This window comes from Pipistrellus hanaki (assembly GCF_964339955.1).
Source record: "Pipistrellus hanaki genome assembly, chromosome: 11".
In the NCBI taxonomy this organism is placed as follows: domain Eukaryota; kingdom Metazoa; phylum Chordata; class Mammalia; order Chiroptera; family Vespertilionidae; genus Pipistrellus; species Pipistrellus hanaki.
This window is the reverse complement of record NC_140513.1, coordinates 68,366,828-68,392,633: the sequence shown is the minus strand read 5'-3', so window position 1 is coordinate 68,392,633 and position 25,806 is coordinate 68,366,828. Positions and strand designations below refer to the sequence as shown.

At 52.0% G+C, this 25,806-nt stretch overlaps 2 protein-coding genes across 6 annotated transcripts in view; one reads left to right on the top strand and one right to left on the bottom strand.

Annotated features, from left to right (window-relative positions):
* The window catches only part of CENPP (centromere protein P), a 191,546-nt gene extending 182,932 nt beyond the window's left edge, over positions 1-8,614 (top strand). For all 3 annotated transcript variants that reach the window (XM_084899044.1, XM_084899046.1, XM_084899045.1), the window contains 3 exons: positions 6,714-6,793; positions 7,719-7,810; positions 8,041-8,614. In XM_084899044.1, coding sequence (XP_084755170.1) covers positions 6,714-6,793; positions 7,719-7,810; positions 8,041-8,195 — 327 coding nt within the window. In that variant the 3' untranslated portion in view covers positions 8,196-8,614. The remainder of the gene's footprint in view (positions 1-6,713; positions 6,794-7,718; positions 7,811-8,040) is intronic.
* Positions 8,613-25,806, bottom strand: part of IPPK (inositol-pentakisphosphate 2-kinase) — a 72,105-nt gene continuing 54,911 nt past the window's right edge. Inside the window, exons 12-14 of one of the 3 annotated variants that reach the window (XR_014796332.1) lie at positions 12,034-12,113; positions 8,927-9,624; positions 8,613-8,890 (exon numbers count right to left, since the gene is read on the bottom strand). Coding sequence is in view for 2 of the 3 variants with exons in the window: in XM_084899020.1 (XP_084755146.1) it covers positions 9,396-9,624; positions 12,034-12,113 (309 nt within the window). In the remaining variant the exon portion in view is untranslated. Of the gene's footprint in view, positions 9,625-12,033; positions 12,114-13,943; positions 14,083-25,806 lie in introns of those variants that run through there. The other 2 variants (XM_084899020.1, XM_084899021.1) reach the window with 2 other exon arrangements.

The window sequence follows — 25,806 nt, the reverse complement described above, 5'->3', positions numbered from 1 at the left end:
AATGCTCTATCCACTGAGCCAAACCGGCTAGGGCCATAGCTGGCAAACTGCGGCAAGCAAGCCACATGCGGCTCTTTGGCCCCTTGAGCGTGGCTCTTCCACAAAATAACACGGCCTGGGTGAGTCTATTTTGAAAAAGTGGCATTAGAAGTTTAAGTTTAAAAAATTTGGCTCTCAAAAGAAATTTCAGTCGTTGTGCTGTGGATATTTGGGTCTGTTGGCTGATGAGTTTGCCGACCACTGGGCCGGGGCCTTTTATCCACTCTGAGTTTATTCTTGTGTGCGGTGTAAGCTGGTGTAAGTCCGGCCTGACCAGAGGCACCAAGAGGCGTCAGGGTCACTTTGGTTCAGTTGCAGGTTACATTCAATATTATTCGAGAGTAGCTGCAGGTGTGTGTTTTTTTCTTGTTTTTAAAATGTTTTACCACTTCACGAAGATGCTCAGAGTTCCGTGTGTGAAGATCTGGCGAGCTGGGACTGTCATGCAAGCTGCATAAGTTACTACGGTCCGCGTCCCCGGGACGGTTTCGCTAAGGCTTGGTTTTTAGAGAGAGTGGGGGGGGGCGGGCAGGAGGCCCATCGATTGGTTGCCTCCCGACTGGGGCCCGAATGGAGCCTGTAGCTGCGGCACGTTCCCTTGACCAGGAATCAAACCCCTAACCCTTCAGTGCTGGGACCCTGACAGGCAGCCTGTGCTGGAGCCCTGCCCACAGCGTCCTCCATGGCGGGGGGGGGGGGGGGGGGGGGGGGGGGGGGGGAGACAGAGGCGGGAGGGGGCGGGAACCAGAGCGCCCCCGCAGGCTGCCTCTGCCGGAGGGCGGGTCCCTGGGGGCGGGCCCAGCAGCCCGGGGCCCTGAGCGTCGGGCTGGGGTGTGGACGGCCGGAAGCGGCTTTAGGGCCGTTGTGGTTCCGGCAAAAATGCGAGGTGCTGCCTCGGCGCCAGCGGCCAGCCTGAGCGGTGCCGCCGCCGCCCTGTGTGCCCGCGGCCCGGGAGGCGCCGGGCGGGGCCCGCGGGGGGCGGAGCGGGGAGGGGGCGGGGGCGGAGGGGGGCCTCCTGGTGCGGAGCGGGGGGGGGGGGGGCGGAGGGGGGCCTCCTGGTGCGGAGCGGGGGGGGGGGGGGGCGGAGGGGGGCCTCCTGGTGCGGAGCGGGGGGGGGCCGGGGGGGGGCGGAGGGGGGCCTCCTGGTGCGGAGGGGGGGGCGGGGGGCGGGAGGCCGCCCTCGGGGGCGGGACAGCGCCCCCGGCAGGCTGGCATGTGCCTCCATGACCCGCTGTTTTTCTGCAGTCACATGCCAGTCACATGCCAGCCACATGCCAGTCACATGCCAGTGCCACGGGGAGCCGGGCGGTCACTGAGGCTCCGGTGTTACCGTTCACAGGGCTGTGCCCGGCCGCTCCGCCACTCACACCCTCGTACCCCGAACCGGGCTGCTCCGCGCCTCCCTCCGTGCGGGCCTGGCCGCGCCCTGGGCGCCCTTCCTCCTGAGGGGCGGAGCGGACCCTGCACCCTCTGCCCCCGCCCCCAGGCCCTGGGTGTCCGCTTGTGCCCGGGGCCACGTCCTCCGGGTCTGGGCCAGCAGCTGCCTGTCCGAAGGCAGCCTGGGCCTCGCCTGGAACAGCTTCCGGGCATGGAGTGGGAGGATGAGCCTCAGCAGGGCTGAGGCTCCTAGACCGGAACTGCTCTGAAAGCCCCGGCCAGTGTGGCCCACTGGTTGGCGAGCCACAGGTGGGTCCCTGGGCTGCAGCTTCCATCCCCACCTCCTGTCTGGTGTGTGCTGGAGGCAGCCAGTCCTTGTCTCACAGGAGGTTTCTCTCCCTCCTCTCTCCCTCCTTCACCCTCTCTCTCCTCCTCCTCTCCATCATCACCCTCTCTCCTCCTCCTCCTCTCCATCATCACCCTCTCTCCTCCTCCTCCTCTCCATCATCACCCTCTCTCTCCTCCTCCTCCTCTCCATCATCACCCTCTCTCCTCCTCCTCCTCTCCATCACCCTCTCTCCTCCTCCTCCTCTCCATCACCCTCTCTCCTCCTCCTCCTCTCCATCACCCTCTCCCCCTCCTCCTCCTCCTCCATCACCCTCTCTCCTCCTCCTTCTCCTCCCTCCATCACCTCTCTCTCCTCCTCTCCCTCCATCACCCTCTCTCCTCCTCTCCCTCCTCTCTCTGGAAGTCATTGGGGGAAATGCCCTCAGGTGAGGACTTAAGGAAAAGGGAAAGAAGAGGAGGACCAGGCCCTGTGACATGGCAGGGTGGGGTCTCCCCGAGCAGAAAGCCGGCCACGTGGTCGCCGCCGCTGGGCTTGGTCTTGTTTCTCCGTGTGGAGCCGGTTAGCTGGTCCCCTCCCCCGGGAGCCCCCAGGGGAGCGGGCACGGTCCCTGCGGCCCTGGCTGTGCCCCAGGCGGCGCCCTGCCCCTGGGCGCGGTCCCACCGCAGCCTGGCCCCTGGCCCTGCAGCAACTGTTTTTTTGAACTAAGATTTTTTAAAAGTATTTTTTATTGTTTAAAGTATTACATGTAGCACGTCTCCCCCCCATTGACCTTCCCCCAGCCTCCCCTCCGCCGTCGCAGCCCCCACCCCCGTGTCGGTGTCCATTGTGCCTACATGCACCCATACCAGTCCTTCGGGGATCTCTTACCCCCTCCCACCTTCCCCCTGTGGTTTGGCAGTCTGTTCGATGCTTCTTTGCCTCGGTCTAGTTTTGTTCATCAGGCTATAATGTTCATTATTTTCCATAGTGAGTGAGGTCGTGTGGTATTTTTCTTTCATTGCCTGGCCTATTTCGCTCAGCACAATGCTCTCCAGGTCCGTCGATGCTGCTGCAAATGGTAAGAACTCTCTTACCGCAGCGTGGAATTCCACTGCGTAGGTGAACTGTTTCCTAACCCACCCCTCTGCTGACGGGCACCCAGGCTGTTCCGAATCTTAGCCACGGCGAACGGTGCTGCTGTGAGTCTAGGAGTGCGCATGTCCTTTCTGACGGGTGATTCTAGCTATGGTTTTTTCCTTTGCCAAGGCAAGGGCTTGGGAGCCGGCCGCTGGGGCCACAGGCTTCGCAGTCACTGTTTCTGCTGGCCTGCGCTTCCCTCGTCCTGGTGGCCACGACTTCACTTTAGAAAGACTATTAGGGCCCGGCCAGTGTGGCCAAGTGGTTAGCGCACCACCCATGCATGGGAGGGTCGCAGGTTCCATTCCAGTCAGGGCCGCACACCTGGGTGCAGGGTCAAACCCGCCCACTGGGGAGGCAGCCAGTCCGTGTCTCATGGATGTCTCTCTCTCTGGCCCCTTCCCCTCCACCCGCTCTAGAAACCAATGGAAACAGCTCATCGCGGGAGGATGTTAAAAAGCAAACGCCTTGGAATCTGTTCCAATAAAGTGGGTCCCACTGACAGGCTCGCTGGGCTGCCCTGGAGCCGCCGGGGCCGGGTCAGGCGGGCCCTCAGCACTCAGGCAGGACCCGTCTCCCCTCCGGCCGCACTGGGCAGCTCCCTGGCCGCTCTGCGGGCGCACTGCTCCTGCCCGCCCGTCTGTCCGCCCACCACCCGTCCGCCCGCCCACCCACCACCTGTCTGTCCGCAGGCAGCAGGCCTGCTCCCAGCGGGGCCCAGGGAGGGGCCGTTAGAGGGAGGGGGAGGGGGAGGGGGAGGGCTAGGGTTAGGGTTTAGGGTTAGGGCTAGGGCGGTGGGTGATGAATTAACAAAGGTTAGGGGTAGGGGTAGGGTTTAGGGGTAGGGTTAGGGGTAGGGTTTAGGGGTAGGGTTAGGGGTAGGGTTTAGGGGTAGGGTTAGGGGTAGGGGTTAGGGTTAGGGTTTAGGGGTAGGGTTAAGGGGTAGGGTTAGGGGTTAGGGTTTAGGGCTAGGGCTAGGACGGCAGGTGGGGCAGTGATGGGCCCAGTGAAGCTGGGAACGTGGGTCTCGGGGCCACACTGAGCCTGTGTGAAGCGCCACCCCTCGGCCCATTGCTGGCTCCTCAACACCAGAGTTTGTGGATCAAACCCAGGCGTGTGGCAAGCAGCTAAGTAAACGCCCATTTTGAGTCACTGCCAGGCGGGGGCCTGTGAGGCCGGGTGGCGGGGTAGGTGGGGTGGAGAGCCACCTCCCAGCCCCCTCACCCCGCGCTCAGGCCCTGGGCGCCCCTCTGCCCGCAGCTCTGCCCCTGGGGAAGGGCTAGGGCTGACCTGGACAACTGCCCTCGCCCTTTCTCAGGATCAGGCACCCGCCCTGCGCCCTGCGAGTGAGAACAGCTGCGGGGGGGGGGGGGAGGCATTTGTGCTTCTGTCTCCCCTCCCAGCCCGCCCTCCTGTGGCTGGACCCTCTGCCGCCGCCCTCTCTTCCGCTCGGGACACCGCAGGGGCCACCAGGCCCGAGGGAGGCTGCTGCCTGGAGATCTGGACATCCATTTCCTTTGTGATGTTTTAAACGGAACTACACGGAACGCCATTTATCTTGTAGTGAAAGCTTCTCATCTAAACCCTCCTTCTGCTCATGAGAGGCCTGGCGAGACCGGGAGGCCCGCGTGAGGCCGTGCCCGCAGCCCCTGTGCTGCCCACCCCCGCTGGCACCGGCTCAGCCTGAGCTGGCCTCCCCGCTCCCCCCACTCCCGGCATTCCTCAGGCGGGAGTTGTTCACTCGGAGAGCCTGAGGTTTAAGAGCAGCCAGCACTTTCCGCTGAGATCACCGAGTATAAACTTTCTGGGGAACTGTTCCACTGAGATTAGAAATGTCTGCAACGTGAGCCAGGCCCGCCCAGCGTGTGGTCAGACAGCGTGTGTTTGCACATGTTCTGCCCACATGTTCTGCTCGACAGCGTCTTTTGCACACGGGCTGGGAGCACTGGCCTCGCTGGAGCAGCTCCATCTTTGTCCCCACAGGACCTGTCCCAGATCCCCGGGCCTCAGGAGGCCGCATCCTCGCCCCCCGCCCTGCCCCCGCCCGTCTTGGGGTCCTCAGGCTTTTCAGCCAAGTGCCTCCCTGTCCCTCCCGGAGGCTCAGAGCGGCCCCATGGCCGGGCTGGGCACAGCTCAGTGCCTGTTTCTGCACCAGGAGGCGTCTCTCCAGAGGGCCTGCGAGCGGGGACCCTGTGGGGCCTGCTCACACACCGACGGCAGCTGTCCTCCGCGGGACAGCACAGCCCTGTGTGCTGGTGGCCGGAGTCCGCCCAGCTTGGATGATTGGGGAGGCTGTGCTGCAGGACGCTATATTAGGTCTACCAAGCCTGGGAGAGGCAGCAGCTCTAACTAATACATAGAAACGAACACAGGGAGGCTGCCAAAATGAGGATGCAAGGAAACATGTCCCAAATAAAACAGAGCAAATCTCCAGGAGAAAAACTAGAAAAGACAAGTAACCTATAAGATACAGAGTTCAAAACACTGGTTATAAGGATGCTCAATGAACTTACAAGTTTAACAGTATTTAAAAAACAAAAAAACAGAAATGAAGGAGGCACTAACTGAAATGAAGAATAACTTACAGGGAGTCAACAGTAAAGCAGATAAAGCTGAGAATCAAATCAGCGATTTGGAATATGAGGAAGCAAAAAACTCCCAATTAGAAGAGGAAAATGAGAAAAAAATCCAAAAACATGAAGATAGTGTAAGGAGCCTCTGGGACAACTTCAAGCGTACCAATATTTGCTTGAAGGGGGTGCTGGAAAGAGAGGAGAGGGAGCAAGAAATTGAAAACCTATTTGCAAAAAATAATGACAGAAAACTTCCCCTACTTGGTGAAGAAAATAGACTTACAAGTCTAGGAAGTGGAGTCCCAAACAAGGTGAACCCAAAGAGACCCACACCAAGACACATCGGAATTTAAAGGCCAAAGTTAAAGAGAGAATCTGAAAAGCACCAAGAAGAAAGCATTTAGTTACCTACAAGGGAGCTCCCATAACACTGTCAGCTGATTTCTCAACAGAAACTTTGCAGGCCAGAGGGAGTGGCAAGAAATATCCAAAGTGATGAATAACAAGGGCCTACAACCAAGATTACTCTACCCAGCAAAGCTGTCATTTAGAATCAAAGAACAGATAAAGAGCTTCACATACAAGAAAAATCTAGCCCTAACTGGTTTGGCTTGGTGGATAGAGCGTTGGCCTGCTGACTGAAGGGTCCCAGGTTTGATTCTGGTCAAGGGCATGTACCTTGGTTGTGGGCACATCCCCAGTAGGGGGTGTGTAGGATGATTGATATTTCTCATCGATATTTCTCCCTTCCTCTCTGTAAAAAATAAAATACATATTTTTTTATAAAAGAAAAAGCTAAAGGAGTTCACCACCACCAAACCAGTATAGTGTGAAATGTTAAAGGGTCTTGAAGAAGAAAAAAACTGACTTTAAAAATATGGACAATAAAATGGCAATAAATACATATCGATCAATAATTGAATCTAAACACACAACAAAATAAATGAACAGGCAGAACAGAAACACAATGACAGATACAGAGAACAGTTTGTTGCGACGGGCCGAGGTCCCGGTGAGAAAGGTGAAAGGATTGAGATGTACAAAACGGCTGTTACAGAATAGTCCCTGGAAGTAACGTCCACACAGGGAATAGAGTCAATAATGTTGTAGTAATTGTGTTGTGTCAAATGGGTATGTGCTTTATCGAGATGATCACTTGTTATGTGGAGTCTAATCGCTGGGCGTACACTGAAAACTAGTAGCAGCTGTAATGGAAAATGAAAAGTGATTTAAAAACAGTGACTTTTCTTCTCCCCTAGGAGAAGTACCCAGCGGCTGTGCAGCTCCCGGAGGGCGCCTCCTCCAGCTGCATGCGCATCCGGAGCGCCAGCCGGCCAGGGTGAGTGCAGAGCTGTGGGCTCGCCAAGTCCCTTCCCAGCAACCAGATGGTTACTTCCTGGTGAAGACGAGGATTACAAATGTAGAGGACCGAAGCAAGCTGCCTGACACTGAGAAATGTCTGTGCCCTAACAGGTGCACACCCACTGATGGCGGCCGAAGAGGGGCAGGCTGGGCGAAGAGGGATTGGGACAGGGAGTGTGTGCACTGCAGGGGCCCTTAGGGGACCAAGGGAGATGGCCAGGGGTCAGCAAGCTCTGAGGGAGGGAGCACCATCTGACCTCCACTCTGCTGGGCGCCTGGGGGCGGGGATCTGCCAGGGGGGGAGGGCCTGCTGACTGGCATGAGTGCCTGCCGAGGTTTGGCTTTGTTTTCAAGCCTTAAAATGGTGTCACAATTATGCAGGCTTCTGGGACGCACCCTGAAGTAAACGTGTCCCTCCCTCACGTCTGGTGGTGCCTGTGGCTGTAGACCATTTCAGCTTGTACTCTGCTGGGCAAATGTATGCATGCCCAGGTCCCTAGAGCTTTCCACCCTGTCTAACCCGTCCATGTCCCGGGCCAGGAGGACACGGCTTCGCTGGGCCTGTGCCCAGACGTGCAGTCCTTGGGCCATAGCGTACCCTCGGCTGTTACACCAGAGTCTTTCAAAGCAGTTCACCAACTTGTTTCCCACAGGAAATTGTAAGTTCCTGCTGCTCTACGTCCTGTACTTCACTTGTACCGTCACCCTAGTATTAGTGACAGAGAGCACCGCCCAGGCCTTCCTGGCCGTGGCCCGGCTTGTCCAGGACGACCCCCCGGGGGGCTGGGGTGTCAGAGGGCCAGCTGAGCTCAGCTGGGCAGCGCCTGCGGGGGGCGGGCTCCCCCTCCTCCAGCCCCGGCACAGTCTTGCTTCAAGGCACGGGGCGGCTCTGTCTCTTTCAGGTTTGAACTTGTCATCGTTTGGCGGATGCACATAGATGAGGAAGGGCAGGTCCTGCCGAAGCTGGATCTTCTCACCCAGGTGCCACAGCGAGGTAGGCAGCAGCGGGCGCCGGTCTTCGTGCCAACAGGGACGTCCACTCATTTCACTGGTTCACGTGGCAGCAATCAAAGTGGGGAGCTCAGAGTACTTTTTATGTGTCTTAAAGACACTCCGATCAGTCATCACTCCCAAAGCACAGGGGGCTGCGTGCACAAGCGGGGAGGGGTGGCTGCAGGGAGGGGCGGGCTCAGCGGTGTGTCTGACCAGCGTGTTCTCCCGCAGCCCTGGAGCTGGACCAGGAGGGGGCGGTGGCAGCAGCCCCGCGCAGCTTCCGGGCCCTGCTGGGCGCACTGGGCATCGAGGCGGCGCTGGAGAGCCTGCTGCGGCTGCTCTGCGCGGAGGAGCCAGCAGCGCCGGGACCGGCGGCCCCTGAATAGAGAACCGGCTACACCCTTCCACGTGTCCGTGCAGCTATGACACGTGACCCATCAGCTGCGGGGACATGAGAAGCACAGACAGCTGTTTAAACACAAAACGCAAAGACGGACACACCAGGAGCAGCTGTGCCCCCCCCCCCCCCCCCCGACCTCACACGCACTCTCTGGACCCACAGCAGTGAGCCTGCCTTCAGCCTGTGGGACAGCCAGTGCCCCCAGGCCTGTCCCACCCGAGCCCCAGCCCCACGGACGCCCAGCAGGTGGAGCCTGAAGCTCGGGCCACACTAACAGAAGAGGGGCAGCACTCGAGTCTCTCCGACCCTGAGGACAGAAGATATAAATGTTACGACAGAATTAAAGAATAAATTCTAAAAAAAAAAAAAAAAGAATTAAAGAATAAATTCTAGAAAAACTGGCGTAATTCAAACAAGTGTAATTCTCAAGTTATCACAAATTTTCCCCACAAAAATTTACAATCAGCAAAATATTCTCATTTTTCATGTAACATTTTCATATAATTCCACAGTTTCACCAACATTACAATATATTACAATAAGCCTTTATTAATCCCTCAAAACGATGATATAAATAATCTATCTGTACAACCAACATGGCGTGACCCTGCCATCAGGACTCGCGTGCTCACAGCAGCCTGGCGCCTGGGGCCCCACCAAGGCCGGGGCCGCAGGCCGCTCCTCACTCCGCAGGCGCAGCGCCGAGGCGCCCGGCACCACGCGGGCGGCGGCTGCACGGCCTCGGGGAGGCCCGGCAGAGGCAGGGCGGCACCACTCGGAAAGGGAAGGAGTCGGTGCTCGCACGATGGCGTGCCCGACCCGCGTCCCGTGGCCCTGCTGCTCCCGCACACGGTGGTGGCGCCTGCGCTGGGCCCTCACCTGCGGGAGCCGCGGCTGTGCTGGCTGCGGTGGCCGGCCGCTCCGCTGGGGAGGTCCCGGCAGGACCCCTGTTAGCTTAGGAGGCCTGTAAGAGCCCACGACAGTCCGCGTCCGTGTGCCAGGAGTCTGGCGGTAGGAGCCCCCGCCTCCCTGGGCCTTGCGACCCGGTGTTTGCGTTAAGAGGTTAGACGTGAGTGTGGGCAGAGAGGAAGCTGCCCGAGGCGCCAGGCCCTCCTGCCGCCCCAGCAGCGGCCCGAGCAGTGGTTAGAAGCAGCGCGTCCCAGCCAGCCCGCCCAGAGCGCGGGCGTCAGACCTTGCGGAGGACCAGCGTGCAGTCCTCGCTCTCCCGCTCCTGGAGCCGGGCGGCCGCGGCGGCGTCCTGGGCGCGCACCGCCTTCGAGTAGTAGCTGGCGATCTTGCCGTCCAGTCTGTACTGGTGCGGGACGCTCTCGTAGGGCTTGAGGTCAAGGTCCAGCACAGACACGGAGAAGGCAAACCTGGATCGTGATGCGGGGACCACGGGCCTCTGGTCAGAGCTGGAAATAGAAAAGCAGTTTCAGCGCTCGCAGCCTCCTGGCTCACAGGCAGCACCCGTTCTGGCCCACACGCACCCGTCTGTCTGGGTGCACAGTGGTCGGGGCTTCTGCTGTGAGCCTGCTCGTGCGGGGTAAGAAAGGGTTACTGTGCAGGAAGAGGGAAGACAAGCTACGAGGATATTTGTGACAGCCCTGTGTCCCAGTGGCAGCGCGAAGGCGGGGCCACTATGACCGAACCTGAGAGAGCAGGAGGTCTGGCCACGCAACAGCCAAGCGGATGAGAACATGCTGGGAGCAGACTCCCGACACGTCCCCTGCACATTTAGTCTCACTCCATCTGCAGGTTTCTGTGTTTTGTCTCTTAGTGCTTAGTTTTTCTAAATGTCAGCAGCTGTGGACTCTGTGGACAGTGACTTGCACTTGACCCCGAAGCCAAGTCTGCACTTGGAGCTCGGGCTGCGGTGGAGCACGCAGGGCAGGGGCAGCAAGGCGCCTGCGAGGCGGGAGGGCATTCCTGCGGCAGGGGGCCGGCGGGAGCCTGCTCTCCCAGCCCGACTGCTGGGTAGGAATCGCCTAACCATTCAGCCTATGAGCCAGGAGGGCCCGGGTGGGCTCCATCCCCCGCGGGGGGCATGCAGGAGGCGACCAATCAGTGATTCTCTCTCATCACCGATGTTCTCTCTCTCCCTCTCTGAAATCATAAATACATATTTATATATTAAAAAGTAACAAAAGTAGCATCTTAAAAAACAATTCAACCAAAACAGCCATTTCAAAGGCTCTGCCTGAGCAGGAAGCAGCGAGCAGGCTCCTGTGCAGCCAGTGCTGATGGGCCTGAACTCGGCCTCATTCCTGCTCAAGAGCCAGCCGACAGGACAGCGACTGGGCTCGCGTGGGCTCTTAGCAACCCCCCACCCCCACCAGCAGGGAACACGCCTGCACGTGAGGGCTGCTTCCGCCTCCTCAGGGCCTCAGTCCCGAGCTCAGTCAATTTCCAGGACACCCCCATCTCTCCCTTCAGAGCAGCACCAAGATGAGGAGCATCACAGCGCCGGAGCACGGGAATAGGGCCCCTCGGGGAAACTCGGACCCTTTGTCGGCCAGAAGGTCTACCGGCTCCTGACACCTGACCCTGGCCGCCCTGGGCGGAGACTGGCACCCACATTCCAGAACTCTGTGGACACGTGACCCGGCTCCTGCCTGTGAGCTCTGGGGAAGGTGACGCTGTTCCCGGGGCACCTGCGTCGGCAGGCGAGAGCGGAGCTGTCCGGTTCCCTCCCCTGCAGCACCCGCTGATCCAGCCAATGAGTCCTCGTCACTAAGCCCTCGGCCTCTTCTTTGGGGAATGGTGGTTTCCAACCGAACAGAAGCCCCTTCTCTGTATTTGGGTTTCACCCTAGAAAAGCCCCTCATGTTTCCGGATCAGGAGATGGACAGCTCGGGCCTCCTGGGTGTCAGGTCAAAGGCGGAAAGCGGGCGGCGGCAGCCAGTGCCAGGGCGCCCGGACCCAAGGGCCAGAATGAGGATGTTCCCGGGCGGGGCCCTCTGTGACTGAGAGGAGGCTGAGCCCGAATTCCTAAACGGGGCCGGAGGACACCGGTGACGGCGGGGTCTGCAGACGGAAGCAGCTGCCCGCGTGCAGGTCGCTGGGCAGAGGCCAGACTACCCCCGGGCAACAGCTCTCAGGCCTCGGCCGGGCAGCAGCCCCGGCTTGTTTAGAGAAAGGAATCTGCACGCAGTATTCAGGCTGCCTCTACGTCCTTAGAGTATTTTCTTAGAAAGTAGTATAATAACCTGCAGTTTAATAGAACAATCTTTTTAAAAATACATATATTTTATTGATTTTTTACAGAGAGGAAGGGAGATAGTTAGAAACATCGATGAGCCGAAACAGGTTTGGCTCAGTGGTAGAGCGTCGGTCTGCGGACTGAAAGGTCCCAGGTTCGATTCCGGTCAAGGGCATGTACATTGATTGCGGGCACATCCCTGGTAGGGGGTGTGCAAGAGACAGCTGGTCTATGTTTCTCTCTCATTGACATTTCTAGCTCTCTATCTCTCTCCCTTCCTCTCTGTAAAAAATCAATAAAATATATTAAAAAAAAAAAAAAAGAAACATCGATGAGAGAGAACCATCGACCAGCTGCCTCCTGCACACCCCCCACTGGGGATGTGCCCGCAACCAAGGAACATGCCCCTGACCGGAATCAAACCCAGGACCTTTCAGTCCCCAGGCCGACGCTCTATCCACTGAGCCAAACCGGTTTCAGCTAATAGAACAATCTTTTAAAATTATTCTCCATGTCTTTCTATATCGAATTATAACTTCTGTTATCTCTAAGTGTGGGAAAACCAACTCTTCTCAACCCACAGAATCCCGCCAGGTCAAAGCGTCAGGCGGCCGGGCCTCACCTGGCGTCCTGCAGACAGGGCGAGAGCGCGATCATGATGGAGCAGTCCTTCGCCGTCATGGCCACCCGGTACTGCTGCACCTGCGGGCAAAGAGGTCAGCTCGCACCCCTCCTGCGGGAGGCGGGGTGAGGGGGTGCGGGGTGAGGGGGTGAGGGCGTGGGGGGTGAGGGGTGAGGACGTGGGGGGTGAGGGGTGAGGACGTGGGGGGTGAGGGGTGAGGGGGTGAGGACGTGGGGGGTGAGGGGGTGAGGGGCTGAGGGGGTGAGGGGTGAGGATGTGCGGGGTGAGGGGGTGAGGATGTGCGGGCTGAGGGGTGAGGACCTGCGGGGTGAGGGGTGAGGACCTGCGGGGTGAGGTGGAGGAGTGGCGGCGTGAGGGCGCCCCTTGTTCTCCAGTGAAATCTCCACAAGCTCACCAGCTGCTGGTCAGCAGGGGAGCCTGCTCCACAGGCCCCGGAACAGCCCAGGGGGCGCCCGGAGAGAGGAAGCGGGCGGAGGAGGGACAGAGCTGCTGGGCAGCCCAGCAGGGCGGTGGCGAGGACACGAACAGTGACGGGGCCAGCAGGCGCCTGACCGAGCAAGGCTCCTGCCCTGCGCGCCCCACTGCGGGGCCAGCAGTGGTGTTTCAGACAAAGAAACAAGCACAGAGCCTGCCGCCGCCGCCTGGACTCCCAAAACTCGCCTCCCTGGCCCTTGGCGTCGGGTCCAGGGGCATGTCACCCGGAAGCAAAGAGCTACTGCAGTAGAACTGGTTTCCACTGTGACTGACTCCCGAGAGGGGTGCTTGGCACGGGGCCCCATGGAGGTCAGGGGTTGCCATTAAGTGAGGGCAACACAAACCTACCCCCAGGCAGCACAGCTGTACTACCTTAGGTAAGCCTGTAAGCCTCGGAGGTTCACATCTGGGAGACTACGGAGGTGAAAAATCTAGCGATGCGGCGCCATCTACTGGAAAACTGTAGAAAAACCTCTTCTGAGGCAACTGCAGAAGCAAAGGAGGCAAACACCACGGAGAGCCACAGCACAAGAGGGACCAGGTTCGGTCGCCCGATTGCCTTGAGGGGAACGGATTTGGGGGGGGCGGGGGGGGGGGTTAAGAGATTTGTAGGTTGTGCATGCATATAAGCACAACCAATGGACACAGACACCGGGGGCGTAGGGGAGGGGAGAGATGTCAGTGGGAGGGGAAGAAAAAGAGACATATGTACTACTCTTCGTAATATCTTAAACAATAAAATGTTTTTAAAAAAGAGTGACCAGAAAGAAAAGGAAGCTGCAGGCCAAGCACCCGCCCCGCCTCCTGCCAGAGCGTGTGGGCCCTGACTCCCGGGAGGGCAGGCAGCCTCCGCTCCGGCGGTGCCGGCCACACTGACACTCCCTCCGAGGAGCGCAGCGCCCCCTCCGTCAGTGTGGCAGCAGGGCACGCCTGGGTCCTCTCCCGGCAGGCTGTGCAGACAGATCTCCAAACTGCTCACCCGCCAGCCCCACCTGAGGCAGGCTCGGGTCCTGGATGGATGCGGACAGGAGACCCGACGGGGCCACGGCAGGGCCAGACCGCACCAGGGCCTGGACTCTGAAGCTTGCGCTCACCACGGGCTGCGGCACACGTGGCTGCGTGCGCACGGCAGGGCTGCCACCAGACAACACGCAGGGAGGTTCGCAGGGTCTGACGTGTAAAGCCGCGTGTGCTCACGTGTCACAGACACAGATCCCAGAGAGGCTGCCTCCAGGCGGACTTTGGGACATTCCTCCCTTTTGGACATTCCTGTATCATTTAGATGTTTAGTTTGAATAGCTCTCACTTTACAAAAAATGAAGTGGGCCCTCCTTGTTCTCACAGGCTGGTCTGTGGTGACCCTCTGTCCCTCGCCCAGAGGACCGCCCAGGCCAGGCTGTGGGGAGGGAGAGCCAGCTGCGGGCACTCGGGCTGGCCGGGCCTGCGGAACCCTGCTTCACCAGCGGGAGGGAAAGAAGCTCCTTCTGGCACTATTCAGTTCGCTAAGAACTGGGTGTTTCACAAAGTACATGACAAATGCCGTCCAACGTCTTCCTAAGAGATACGTATAAAAAACAAAGTATGAAATATTTAGCATCTCCTGATCTTAAAGACATAAAACCCAGAAGCCACAAAAGACTCAAAGATTGGAATACCTAAAAATTAAAATATTTTATATGATCTAGTCATAATGAATGTAAAAGACCCATGAAAGAATGGGAGAAAATATTTGCAACATAAACAGGTGATCAACATCAAGAATATAAAAAGTGCTAGTTCAATATAGAAAAAGAACCCCAAAAAGATAGGGACCAAATAAATTGAAAAAGAAATATAGCCAAAAAAAAAGCCTGAAAACTTGCTAAACCCCATTAATAATCAAGGAAATGCAAATTATACTACCTTATAAAAGAGTAATATGCAAATTAACCATCACTACGATCAAGCCATACCCACCAGCCAATCAGAGTGAGTATGCAAATTAACTCCAGCAAAGATGGCTGCGGCCAAAGAGCAGTTGAGAGAGGCTTGGGTTTCCCGGCAACAGAAGCTAAGCTTTCCACACACCCTGGCCAGCCTAGGCCTCCACTCAAAGATACAAAGTTTCATTTATAGAAGGTAAATAAATTCAAACAGAAATGGCCACAGCCACACAACGAGCAGGAAGCTTGGCTCCGCTCCAGGCTACAAAGTTTCAATTGTAGAAGGTAAATAAATTACAGATACAAGGGCCTCCACTAGGGCCGCCAGGGAGCGTGGCTGGCCTGCAAACCACCACAGGCTCCTCGCCTACGCTGCCCCACACCCCAAGGGAACCCCCACCCTGATCCAGGACACCCTTCAAAACAAACCAGCCAGCCCCCACCTATGCACCAGGCCTCTATCCTATCTAATAAAAGAGTAATATGCAGATTGACCATCACTCCAACACACAATATGGTTGCCCTCATGTGGTCTAAGATCCTCCCCCATGTGGACACAAGATGGCCACCACAAGATTGCCAGCAGGGAGGGCAGTTGGGAGGCACTAGGCCTACAAGGGAGGGCAGTTGGAGGGGATCATCCCTGCAGGGAAGGGCAGATAGGGGTGACCAGGCTAGCAGAGGAGGGAAGTTGAGGGCAAACAGGCTGGCAGGGGAGCAGTTAGACATCAATCAGGCTGGCATGGGAGTGGTTAGGGGGTGATCAGGCTGGCAGCAAAAGTGGTTAGGGGCAATCAGGAAGGCAGGCAGGCGAGCAGTTGGGAGCCAGCAGTCCTGGATTGTGAGAGGGATGTCCCAGATTGGAGAGGGTGCAGGCTGGGCTGAGGGACAACCCCCTCAGCCAGTGCATGAATTTTGTGCACCGGGCCTCTAGTAACTGAAATATTTTTCACTCATGGGTTGGACAAAACTATAAATATCCTATCTAATAAAGAGGGAATATGCTAATTAACCCACATGCTGTCACAAAGATGGTGGCTCCCACTGCAAAGAAGGAGGGAATATGCTAATTGAATGCCCTGCCTTCAAAGATGACAGCATCCACAGCCACAAGATGGTGACATGCAGGCCCTGAGCCCCACTGGCGCGCCTGCCTCCTGAGTCCCCCAATCCCTTCAGACCCCAGCTGCCCAGGGCCAGCCCAAGGCACAGGCAGCGCTTGGCTGTCAGCTGCCCAGCCACCTAGTAACCAGGGCCGGCCGAGGCTTGCACTGCCAGCAGTGGCAGCAGCAGAGGTGTGATGGGGGCATCGCCTTCCCGATTGCCGGGTCACCTCCTGCCCCTGAGGGCTCCTGGACTGTGAGAGAGGGCAGGCAGGCTGAGGGATCCCCCTCGAGTACATGAATTTTCATGCACTGGGCCTCTAGTGTATAATATATCTGACATAGAATGAAATAGTGGACTTACACTTTGAGTACTATTGGACTGTAACTGGGGCCAACTGCTGAGGTCAACTAGAAAAAGCTGAACAAAATATCAAAAACATCTGCTGGAAAGACTGGGGAGAGAGAAGCACTGGCCCAGGGGACACAAACACATCTCGGTATTTTGTGCCCACGAAGGGGGAAAGGGACAATTTTGGAAGACTGGCCAATGGGCGCTTTTAACCAACCTCCAGAGCTCTGTGGACAATAAGCATGATGAACCCCCTCTTTAAGTTAGTTCCCAAAATGCTGCATCATTTTTTTTTTAAGTGTGTGTGTATGTGTGTGTATGTATTTAATTGTCTAAGGTATTACAAATAGTAGTACATATGTCTCCTTTTTTCCCCCTATTGACCTCCTCCAGGCCTCCCCACACCCAGTGTCTTATGTCTGTTGGTTGTGCTTATATGCACCCATACAAGTCCTTTGGTTGATCTCTTACCTCCCTCCCACACCTGCTCCCTGTAATTTGACAGTCTGTTCGATGCTTCTTTGCCTCTATCTATTTTTGTTCAACAGTTTATAATGTTCTTTATTATCCACAAATAAGTGAGATCACGTGGCATTTTTCTTTATTTTTTAAAAAAAATATTTTATTGATTTTTTACAGAGAGGAAGGGAGAGGGATAGAGAGTTAGAAACATTGATGAGAGAGAAACATCCATCAGCTGCCTCCTGCACACCCCCTACTGGGGATGTGCTCACAACCAAGGTACATGCCCTTGACCAGAATCGAACCTGGGACCCTTGAGTCTGCAGACCGACCCTTTATCCACCGAGCCAAACCAGTTAGAGCTCATGTGGTATTTTTCTTTCATTGACTGGCTTATTTCATTTAACATATGGTAATGCTCTCCAGTTCCATCCATGCTTTTGCAAATGGTAAGAATTCCTTCTTTTTTTTTTTTTTTTTTTACAGCAGTGTAGTATTCCATTGTGTAGATGTACCACTGTTTTCTAATCTATTCATCTGTTGATGGACATTTAAGCTGTTTCCAAATCTTAGCTATGTGAATTGTGCTGCTATGAACACAGGGGTGCATATATCCTTCCTGATTGGTGTTTCAGGTTTCTTGGCATATATTCCTAGAAGCAGTTCCATTTTTAATTTTTTAAGGAAATGCCATACTATTTTTTATAGTGGCTGCACCAGTCTGCATTCCCACCAGCAGTGCACGAGGGTTCCTTTTCCCTGCGTCCTCACCAACACTTGTTTGTAGATTTGTTGATTATTGCCATTCTGACAGGTGTGAGGTGTTACTTCATTGTTGTTTTGATTTGCATGCCTCAGATGATTAGTGACTTTGAGCATGTTTTCATATGTCTCTTGGCTTTTTGAATGTCCTCTTTCGAAAAGTGTCTATTTAGGTCCTTTGCCCATTTTTGATGGTATCGTTTATCTTCCTTTTGTTAAGGTGTATGAGTTTCCTGTAAATGTTGGAGATTAAACCCTTATCAGTGATAACATTAGCAAATGTGTTCTCCCATACAGTGGGCTTTCTTGTTGTTTTATTGATGGTTTCTTTTGCTGTGCAGAAGCTTATTTTTAAAAAAACACATATTTTATTGATTTTTTACAGAGAGGAAGAGAGAGAGATAGAGTTAGAAACATCAATCAGCTGCCTCCTGCACACCTACTAGGGATGTGCCTGCAATCAAGGTACATGTCCTTGACCGGAATCGAACCTGGGACCCTTTAGTCCACAGGCTGACGCTCTATCCACTGAGCCAAAACGGCTAGGGCTGTGCAGAAGCTTTTTATTTTGATGCAGTCCCATTTATTTTTCTCTTTAGTTTCCATTGCCCTAGGAGCTGTATCGGTAAAGATATTGCTATGACAAATGTCTGCTATTTTGCTGACTAAGGCTTCTTTTAAGGTGTTTATGGTTTCCCATCTAACATTTAAGTCCTTTATCCATTTTGAGTTTATTTTTGTCTATGGTGTAAGTTGGTGGTCTAGATTCATTTTTTTTGCAAGTATTTGTCCAGTTTTCCCAACACCATTTATTGAAGAGACTCTCTTGTCTCCATTGTATGCTCTTATCTCTTTTGTCAAATATTAATTAAGCGTAATGGCTTGGTTCTATTTCTGGGTTCTCTGTTCTGTTCCATTGGTCTATATGTCTGTACTTATGTCAGTACCAGGCAGTTTTGAGAACAGTAGCTTTGTGACCCTTCCAACATTGTTCTTTCTCAAGATTGCTGCAGCTATTTGGGGTATTTTATTCCAGATGAATTTTTGAAGAATTTGTTCTAGGTCTTTGAAGTATGCTATTGGTATTTTAATGGGGATTGCATTGAATCTATAGATTGCTTTGGGTAGTATGGACATTTAAATGATGTTTATTCTACCAATCTATGAACATGGTATGTTCTTCCATCTATTTATATCTTCCTCTATCTCTTTTTTTAGCGTCCTAAAATTTTCTGAGTACAGGTCCTTTGTCTCCTTGGTAAAGTTTATTCGTAGGTATCTTAACTTTTTGTTGCAATGGCAAATGGGATTGCTTTTTAAATTTCTTTGTGAGTTCATTATTGGTGTACAAAAAAGCCATAGACTTCTGGGTGTCATTATAGTATCCTGCTACATTGCCAAATTTATTTATTAAGTCTAGTTTTTTTATGGAGATTTTGGGGTTTTGTATGTACAATATTATGTCATCTGTGAGTAAGGACAGTTTTACTTCTTTTCCAATTTGGATGCCTTTTATTTCTTCTTCTTGTCTGATCACAATAGCTGTATTTCCAGTACTATGTCAAACAAGAGTGGTGAGAATGGGCACCTCTGTCTTGTTCCTCTTCTTTGGGGAAATGTTTTTAGTTTTTGCTCATTGAATATGATGTTTGTCATATATGGCTTTTATTTTGTTGAGGTATGATCCTTCTATTCCCACTTTGCTGAGAGTTTTTATCAAGAAAGGGTGTTGGATTTTGTCAAATGCTTTTTCTGTAACAATGGATATGGTTATATGGGTTTTATCTCTAAATTTGTTTATGTGGTATATCACATTTCTTGATTTGCAGATATTATACCATCCTTGCATCCCCAGAATCAATCCCATTTGGTTATGGCAAATGATCTTTCTAATGTAATTCAGGATTCAATTTGTGAGAGTTTTGAGGATTTTGGTGTCTATGTTCATGAGGGATGTTGGCCTGTAATTGATTCTTTCTTTGTTTTGTCCTTATCTAGTTTGGGGATTGGGGTAATGCTAGTAGCTTCACAGAAAGAGCTTGGAAGTGCTCCTTCCTCTTGAATTTTTTGGAATAGTCTGAGGAAGACAAGTTTTATTTCTTCTTTGAATGTTTGACAAAATTCCCCTGTGAAGCAAGCCATCTGGTCCAGGGCTTTGTTTGCTGGAAGTTTTTTGATTACTGCTTCAATTTCCACCATAATTATCAGCCTATTCAGATTTCTTGATTCCTCCTGGTTGAGTTTTGGAAGTTTGTGTTTTTCTAGGAATGTGTCCATTTCTTTTAGGTTGACCAGTTTGTTGAAGTAGAATTGCTTATAGTATTTCTAATTTTTTTTTTTTTTTTAACAATTCTTCATATTTCTATGGGGTCTGTTGTTATTTTACCTCTTTCATTTCTGATTTTATTTGGGTCCTCTCTCTCTGCTTCTTGATGAGCTTGGCTAGAGAAAGGATCATCAATCTTGTTTATCCTTTCAAAGAACCAGCTCTTGGTTTTGTTGATCTTTTGTATTGTTTTTTTTTTTTTTTTTTTTTTTTTTTTTTTTTTTTTTTTTTGGTCTCTATGTCATTTATTTCTGATCTTTATTATTTCCTTCCTTCTGCTCATACTGGGCTTTTCTTGTTGCTATCTTTCTAATTCTTCAAGTTGCAAAGTTAGATGGTTTATTACCAGTTTTTCTTGTGTGTGTGTGTTTGAGCTAGGCTTGTAATGCTATGAACTTCCCTCTCAAAACTGCTTCCACTGTGTGATTTTGGGTTGTTGTGTTTTCATTGTCATTTGTTTCCAGGATGTTTTTTTTATTTCTTCTTTGATCTTTGGTTACCCACTCGTTTAATAGCATACTATTCAGCCTCCAAGTGATTGAATTTTTGTGACTGTTTTTATTATAGTTGATTTCTCATTTTATGCCATTGCGATCTGAGAAAATGCTGGATATTATTTCAATCCTCTTGAATTTGGAGATACTTTGCTTGTGTCCCAATATATGGTCTATCTTTGAAAATGTCTCATGTGCACTTGAGAAGAATGTATATTCTGTAGTTCTGAGGTAGAATGTTCTAAAGATATTGATTAAGTGCATCTGATCTAGTGAGTCGTTTAGAATTGATGTTTCTTTGCTAATTTTTTGTATAATGGATTTATCCAGTGATGTTAATGGGGTATTAAAGTCTACTATGATTGTGTTGCTGTCAATCTCTCCCCTGATATCTCCCAGGAGGTTTTTTTTTTTTTAAATGTATTTGGGTGCTCCTTCATTGGGTGCATATAAATTTACCAGAGTTATATCGATCCCTTTAGAATTATAAAGTGCCTTTCTTGTCTCTTGTTATGGTCTTTGAGGTCTATTTTGTCCGATGTAAGTTTTGCTACCCGAGCTTTTTTTTCACTTCCATTTGCCTGGTAGATAATTTTCCATCCCTTCATTCTCAGTCTGTGTGAGTCTCCTATAGACAGCAGATATATGGGTTATGTTTTCTTATCCACTCAGTCATTTGATTTCTTTTTACGTGAGCATTTAATCCATTTACATTTAATCTTATTATTGACTAGAGGCCCGGTGCAAAAAATTTAGGCACAAGGCCTGGGCGGGGGTGTCCCTCAGCCCAGTCTGCATGCTCTCCAATCTGTGTAACCCCTCAAGGAATGTCCAACTGCCGGTTTAGACCCACCGGGATTGGGTCTAAACTGGCAGTCAGACATCCCTCTCACAATCCAGGACTGCTGGCTCCCAACTGTTTGCCTTGCCTGCCTTCTTGGTTGCCCCTGCTTCTGCCTGCCAGCCTGATCACCTCCTATCAACTCCCATGCCAGCCTGATTGATATCTAACTGCTCCCCCGCCAGCATGTTTGCCCCCAACTTCCCTCCTCTGAATGCCTGGTCACCCCTAACTGCCCTCCCCTGCAGGGTTGATCACCTCCAACTGTCCTTCCTTGCAGGCTTGGACCCTCTCAACTGCCCTCCCTTGCAGGCCTGGTACCGCCCAACTGCCCTCCCTGCTGGCCATCTTGTGTCCACATGGGGGCAGCCATATTGTGTATTGGAGTGATGGTCAATCTGCATATTACTCTTTCATTAGATAGGATAGAGGCCTGGTGCATGGGTGGGGGCCAGCTGGTTTGCCCTGAAGGGTGTCCCGGATCAGGGTGGGGGTTCCCTTGGGACATGGGGCAGTCTGAGTGAGGGGCCTATGGTGGTTTGCAGGCCGGCTATGCCCCCTGGCCACCCAAGTGGAGGCCCTGGTATCTGGAATTTTTTTACCTTCTACAATTGAAACTTTGTAGCCTGGAGTGGAGCCAAGCTTCCTGCTCGTTGTGTGGCTGTGGCCATTTCTGTTTGGATTTGTTTACCTTCTATAATTGAAACTTTGTAGCCTGCAGTGGAGGCCTAGGCCAGCAAAGGCAGGCAGAAAGCTTGGCTTCCTCTGTTGCCTGGGAAACCCAAGCCTCCCTCCTGCTCTCTGTGGCTGTAGCCATTTTGGTTGGGTTTATTTGCATACTCGCTCCCATTGGCTTGTGGGTGTGGGTTGTGGGTGTAGCAGAGTGATGGTTAATTTGTATATTACTCTTTTATTAGGTAGGATAGGTACTTGTTTGTAGTCATTTCTGTGCTTTAAGCCTGTATTCCTTCTGCCCTATTTCTTCTTTTTACAGCTATCCCTTTAGCATTTCTTACATTGCTGTAAGAAATGCTAAAGGGATTTTTTTTTTTTTTTTGTCTGTGCAGCTCCTGATTTCCCCTTCAATTTTGATAGTCTTGCTGGATAGAGTATTCTTGGATTCAGTCCTTTGCTTTGCATCACTTTGTATACTTCCTTCCATTCCCTTCTAGCTTGATGTGTTTCTTTTGAGAAATCATTTGATAATCTGATGGGGGATCCTTTGTAAGTAACTCTATGTCTCTTTTTCTTACAGCCTTTAAGATTCTCTCTTTGTCATTAACATTTGCCATTGTAATTATGACATGTGTTGGTGTGGGTCTTCTGGGATTCATCTTGCTTGGGACTCTGTATTTGTGTAACTTTTTTTCTTCCCCATATCAGGGAAGTTTTCTGTCATTATTTCTTCAAATATATTTTTTAATCCTTGCTGCTCTTTTTGTCCTTCTGGCAGCCCTATAGTATGTATATTACTTCGTTTCGTGTTGTCCCAAATCTCCCTTAGGCTCTCCTCCCGTTTAATTTTTTTTCTCCAGTTGCTGTTCAGATTGGGCTTGTTTCTCTAATTTATCTTTTAATTCACTAATTCAGTCCTCTGCTTCTAGTCTACTGTTGAAACCTTAGTGTTTTAGACTGTAACTATATCACTTTTGATTTATTCCTGATTTTTGCATAGGTTGTTGATTTTCTCATCCATCTGGTGTATGTACTGTATGACCATTAGTCTGAATTATTTTTCTGTCATGTTGCATGCTTCCGTTTCACTTATTTCCTTTCTTGGCGATTCCTCTTTTTATTTCCTCTGGGCATTGTTTTGTTGTTTTCCTATTGTAACTATCACCAGAAGGCTGAAATGCCAAGTTGCTGGGGCCTGGGCTGTATGCAGTGGGAGCTTTGCACCAACTGAGTGTCACTGAAGAGCTTTGACACCAAGATGTGTGGCTGCCATGGGTTGGTGGGAGCCATGTTCGCCCAGGATCCAAGTCACCGGCACTCAGTGCAGCCTCTTGCATGCACCAAGAGTCAGGGACCCTGCCTGCACTGCACTGATAAAGAGACCCCACTGGCATGTGCCAAAAATCAGAGTCCCCTAGCACGTGCTAAAGTCCCCATGTCTATGCAGTGAATTGAATATCAGAGTCTTTGTTGCTTGGTGCAGCCTCACGCCGAGAATCATGGTCCCTGTGTGTGCATGCAAGGAGAATGGGAGTCACTGGCTCTTGGTGCACGTGTACTGGGAAACAGGGAATCCAGGAGCGCCATGAGAAAGATAGTCAAGTCACTGGTGCTCAGGTCACAGTTCTGCCTCTTGCGTGGAGAATCAGTGTCTCTGTTCTGCTTGGGGGACCGGGTTGCACAGTCACCCTGTGTTGGCAGGAGGTCCACTCTTATGTTGCAGAGAACAGACTTCCTTATGAGCTTGCCCAGAATCACTGTCGGGTGGCACTGAAGCCCTGCATGGGCGTGGGGCCTGGTCACACAATTGTGCACTACAGGGGACAGATTCCCAGTGCTATGTGCACGCCCAAGCTCAAATTCCGGTAATAGAACTGCAGACTGTGTGACGGGCGGGTCTAGCAGTTTCTATGGAGCTGCAGTGAGCCTATGGGGAGGGTGGGCTCTGTGCTCACAAAAATCTGCAGCTGGGATGTCTGGATTCTTGGTGTCTGTGGGTCTGCAGCTGTGGTCACAGGTCTTTGTCCCTAGTGGCTGTACGGTCCCATTTTGCATCTGAGGGGTCTAAGACTGCCTGATTTGGCAGTCCCTTGGTAGATCTGTGGGATCTAACTGTCCCTATTTCACTCTCACACACACACCCACTCACATATACACACTCCTCTATCACTCACTCATTCTCTCACACACTCTCCCTCCCTACTTTCTTGCCGGTAGCCATCTTCAAAATGCTCCATCTTATAACACATTGCAGACCGGTAGTTTTATTGCTAGCTTTACCCAGTGGTCAGATAAGTTTCTATTAAACAAGTACAAAAAACATTTCACATAAATGTTAAGGGCACGCTTTAAAATTAAATACCCATTGCATTGTGAAGTTATTTATTACATGTTCTTACAAGATAATTTTTTTTTTTTTTTAAAGAAGTCTCATGACTGGCCACAAGCCTTAGAACAGAAAACATGAGAATTCCTATGATCCGCACGCAATGTGTTAGGAATGAGTGAACCAGAAGCTGTAGCTCTGCTTCACAGAGATCAGTCACCAGAACTGGACTGAGATGCCCCACTGGCTGGTGCTTCCTAGGCCCCTGGAAGCAACCTGACATCCTCTCTGAAAGAAGATGCCATCCTCAGCTTCAAATTATTTCTAAAATAATTGCACAAATAGAATTTCTTACACAAGCAAAAATATTCAAACACAAGACAAGACAACATGAATGAACACACACAATAGCAGAAATAGACGCACATGGGCTCTGGCTTCTAGAGGCCTGAGAGACATAGGCCTCTGCACAGGGAGAACTTCAAAGAAGCCCTGGAGCCTGTAAACATGACCATTTGGAAATTCCAGAACTAAAAACTATAGAAATCAGTATTAAGACTTTAACAGGCAATTCTAAAAGCAAATTAGAGAAAACCAATGAGACTTCTAACTAGGAAGTGGTGTGTGCACAGATGTATGTGCACTTGTATCCACATGGAGCATGGAATGGAAATCTTAAGGAAAGTGCCTGAGACAGAAAGTAAAGAGAATCTGTTTAATGTACAACTAATTGGGATGAGGGAATGGTAGAAACAAAACTTGAAAGAGATGAAGCCAAAAATGTTCCAAAATTGTGGAAAGACGGCAAGCCAGACTCCAGAGGAGGAACCAAATGGCAGCATAGGCCAATGCAGACCTCACTTCCTCCAACAACCACATCAAAACTGCAGGCAAACCACAGAACCACCATCATCCAGAACCCCCTGAAAACTGGCTGAATGGCAGTCCTACAATTAGGGACTTAAAGGAGCAGCCACATCAAGACAAGTAGGAGTGACAGAGACACTGCAGAATGAGCTGGTCCCACACCCAAGTGTGGCTGATAAAATAGGGAGTGGTAACTTAACTGTGGAGGTCCCCCTGAGGAACAGGGTGTCCCAGCTCCTTACCAGACCCCTCAGCCCAGGGTTCCTGCGCTGGGAAGATTGATCCCTGTAACTCGAACTGTAAAAACCAGCAGGGCTTATGGCTGAGTGACATGGAGGCTGTTGGAGACCCAGGCAGCTCCTCTTAAAGGGCCAGCACACAGACTTACTCAGACTCATTCCCTCTGAGCTCCGGCGCTGGGGCAGCAGCTTGAAAGGCAGCAGGGCCATACAGGGGCAACCACATTGTCTGGCATCAAGGAAGGAACTGGGGGTGTGGGGGGAGCAGTTTTCTCTCAGACACAAAGAGCTGACTGGCAGTCATACCTGAGTCTTCATCATCCTGGCTCACAGTGTTCACCCACCCTGGTAAGCCCATGAGACCTCACCCCACCCAATTATCAGACTCGAGATTTGTCCTTTCTTTCATCTGGAACCTCTTTGCCTCCTCAATCTGGCTGCCTCTGTGTTTGTCTACATGTGAGGCAGATGTGCTACGTCTCCGGTTTTGGCGGAGTGGCATTGTATGGCAGGTATTCTGTGGGACCCAGGGTCTCCACAGTCACCTAGCCAGGTACTCCAGGTGTCCCTTGTGTGGGTTGTGTGTACCCTCCTGTCGCAGTTGAACCCTGACTGCTGTTAGGACATCAACAGGATGGACTGACCTTCAGGCTGGCTGACTGACTGTGAGGACTGGCCATGACTATCAAGTCTGCCCTTTGGTGTGTCATTTGTGGACATGGTTGTGTGGTGCTCTGGTGTGGTCTGACACTGTCCACTGAGTGTGTTGGGTCTGAGGCCTCTTGGGAGACACTCTGGTGTGGCCAAGATGAGCTGGGCCTTGCCTGCACCATGACCTACAAAGTGATCTGCAGGTGGTTGCCACTTGTTCTGTGCTCAGAGGCACCTGGGAGAGACTAAGATATGAAC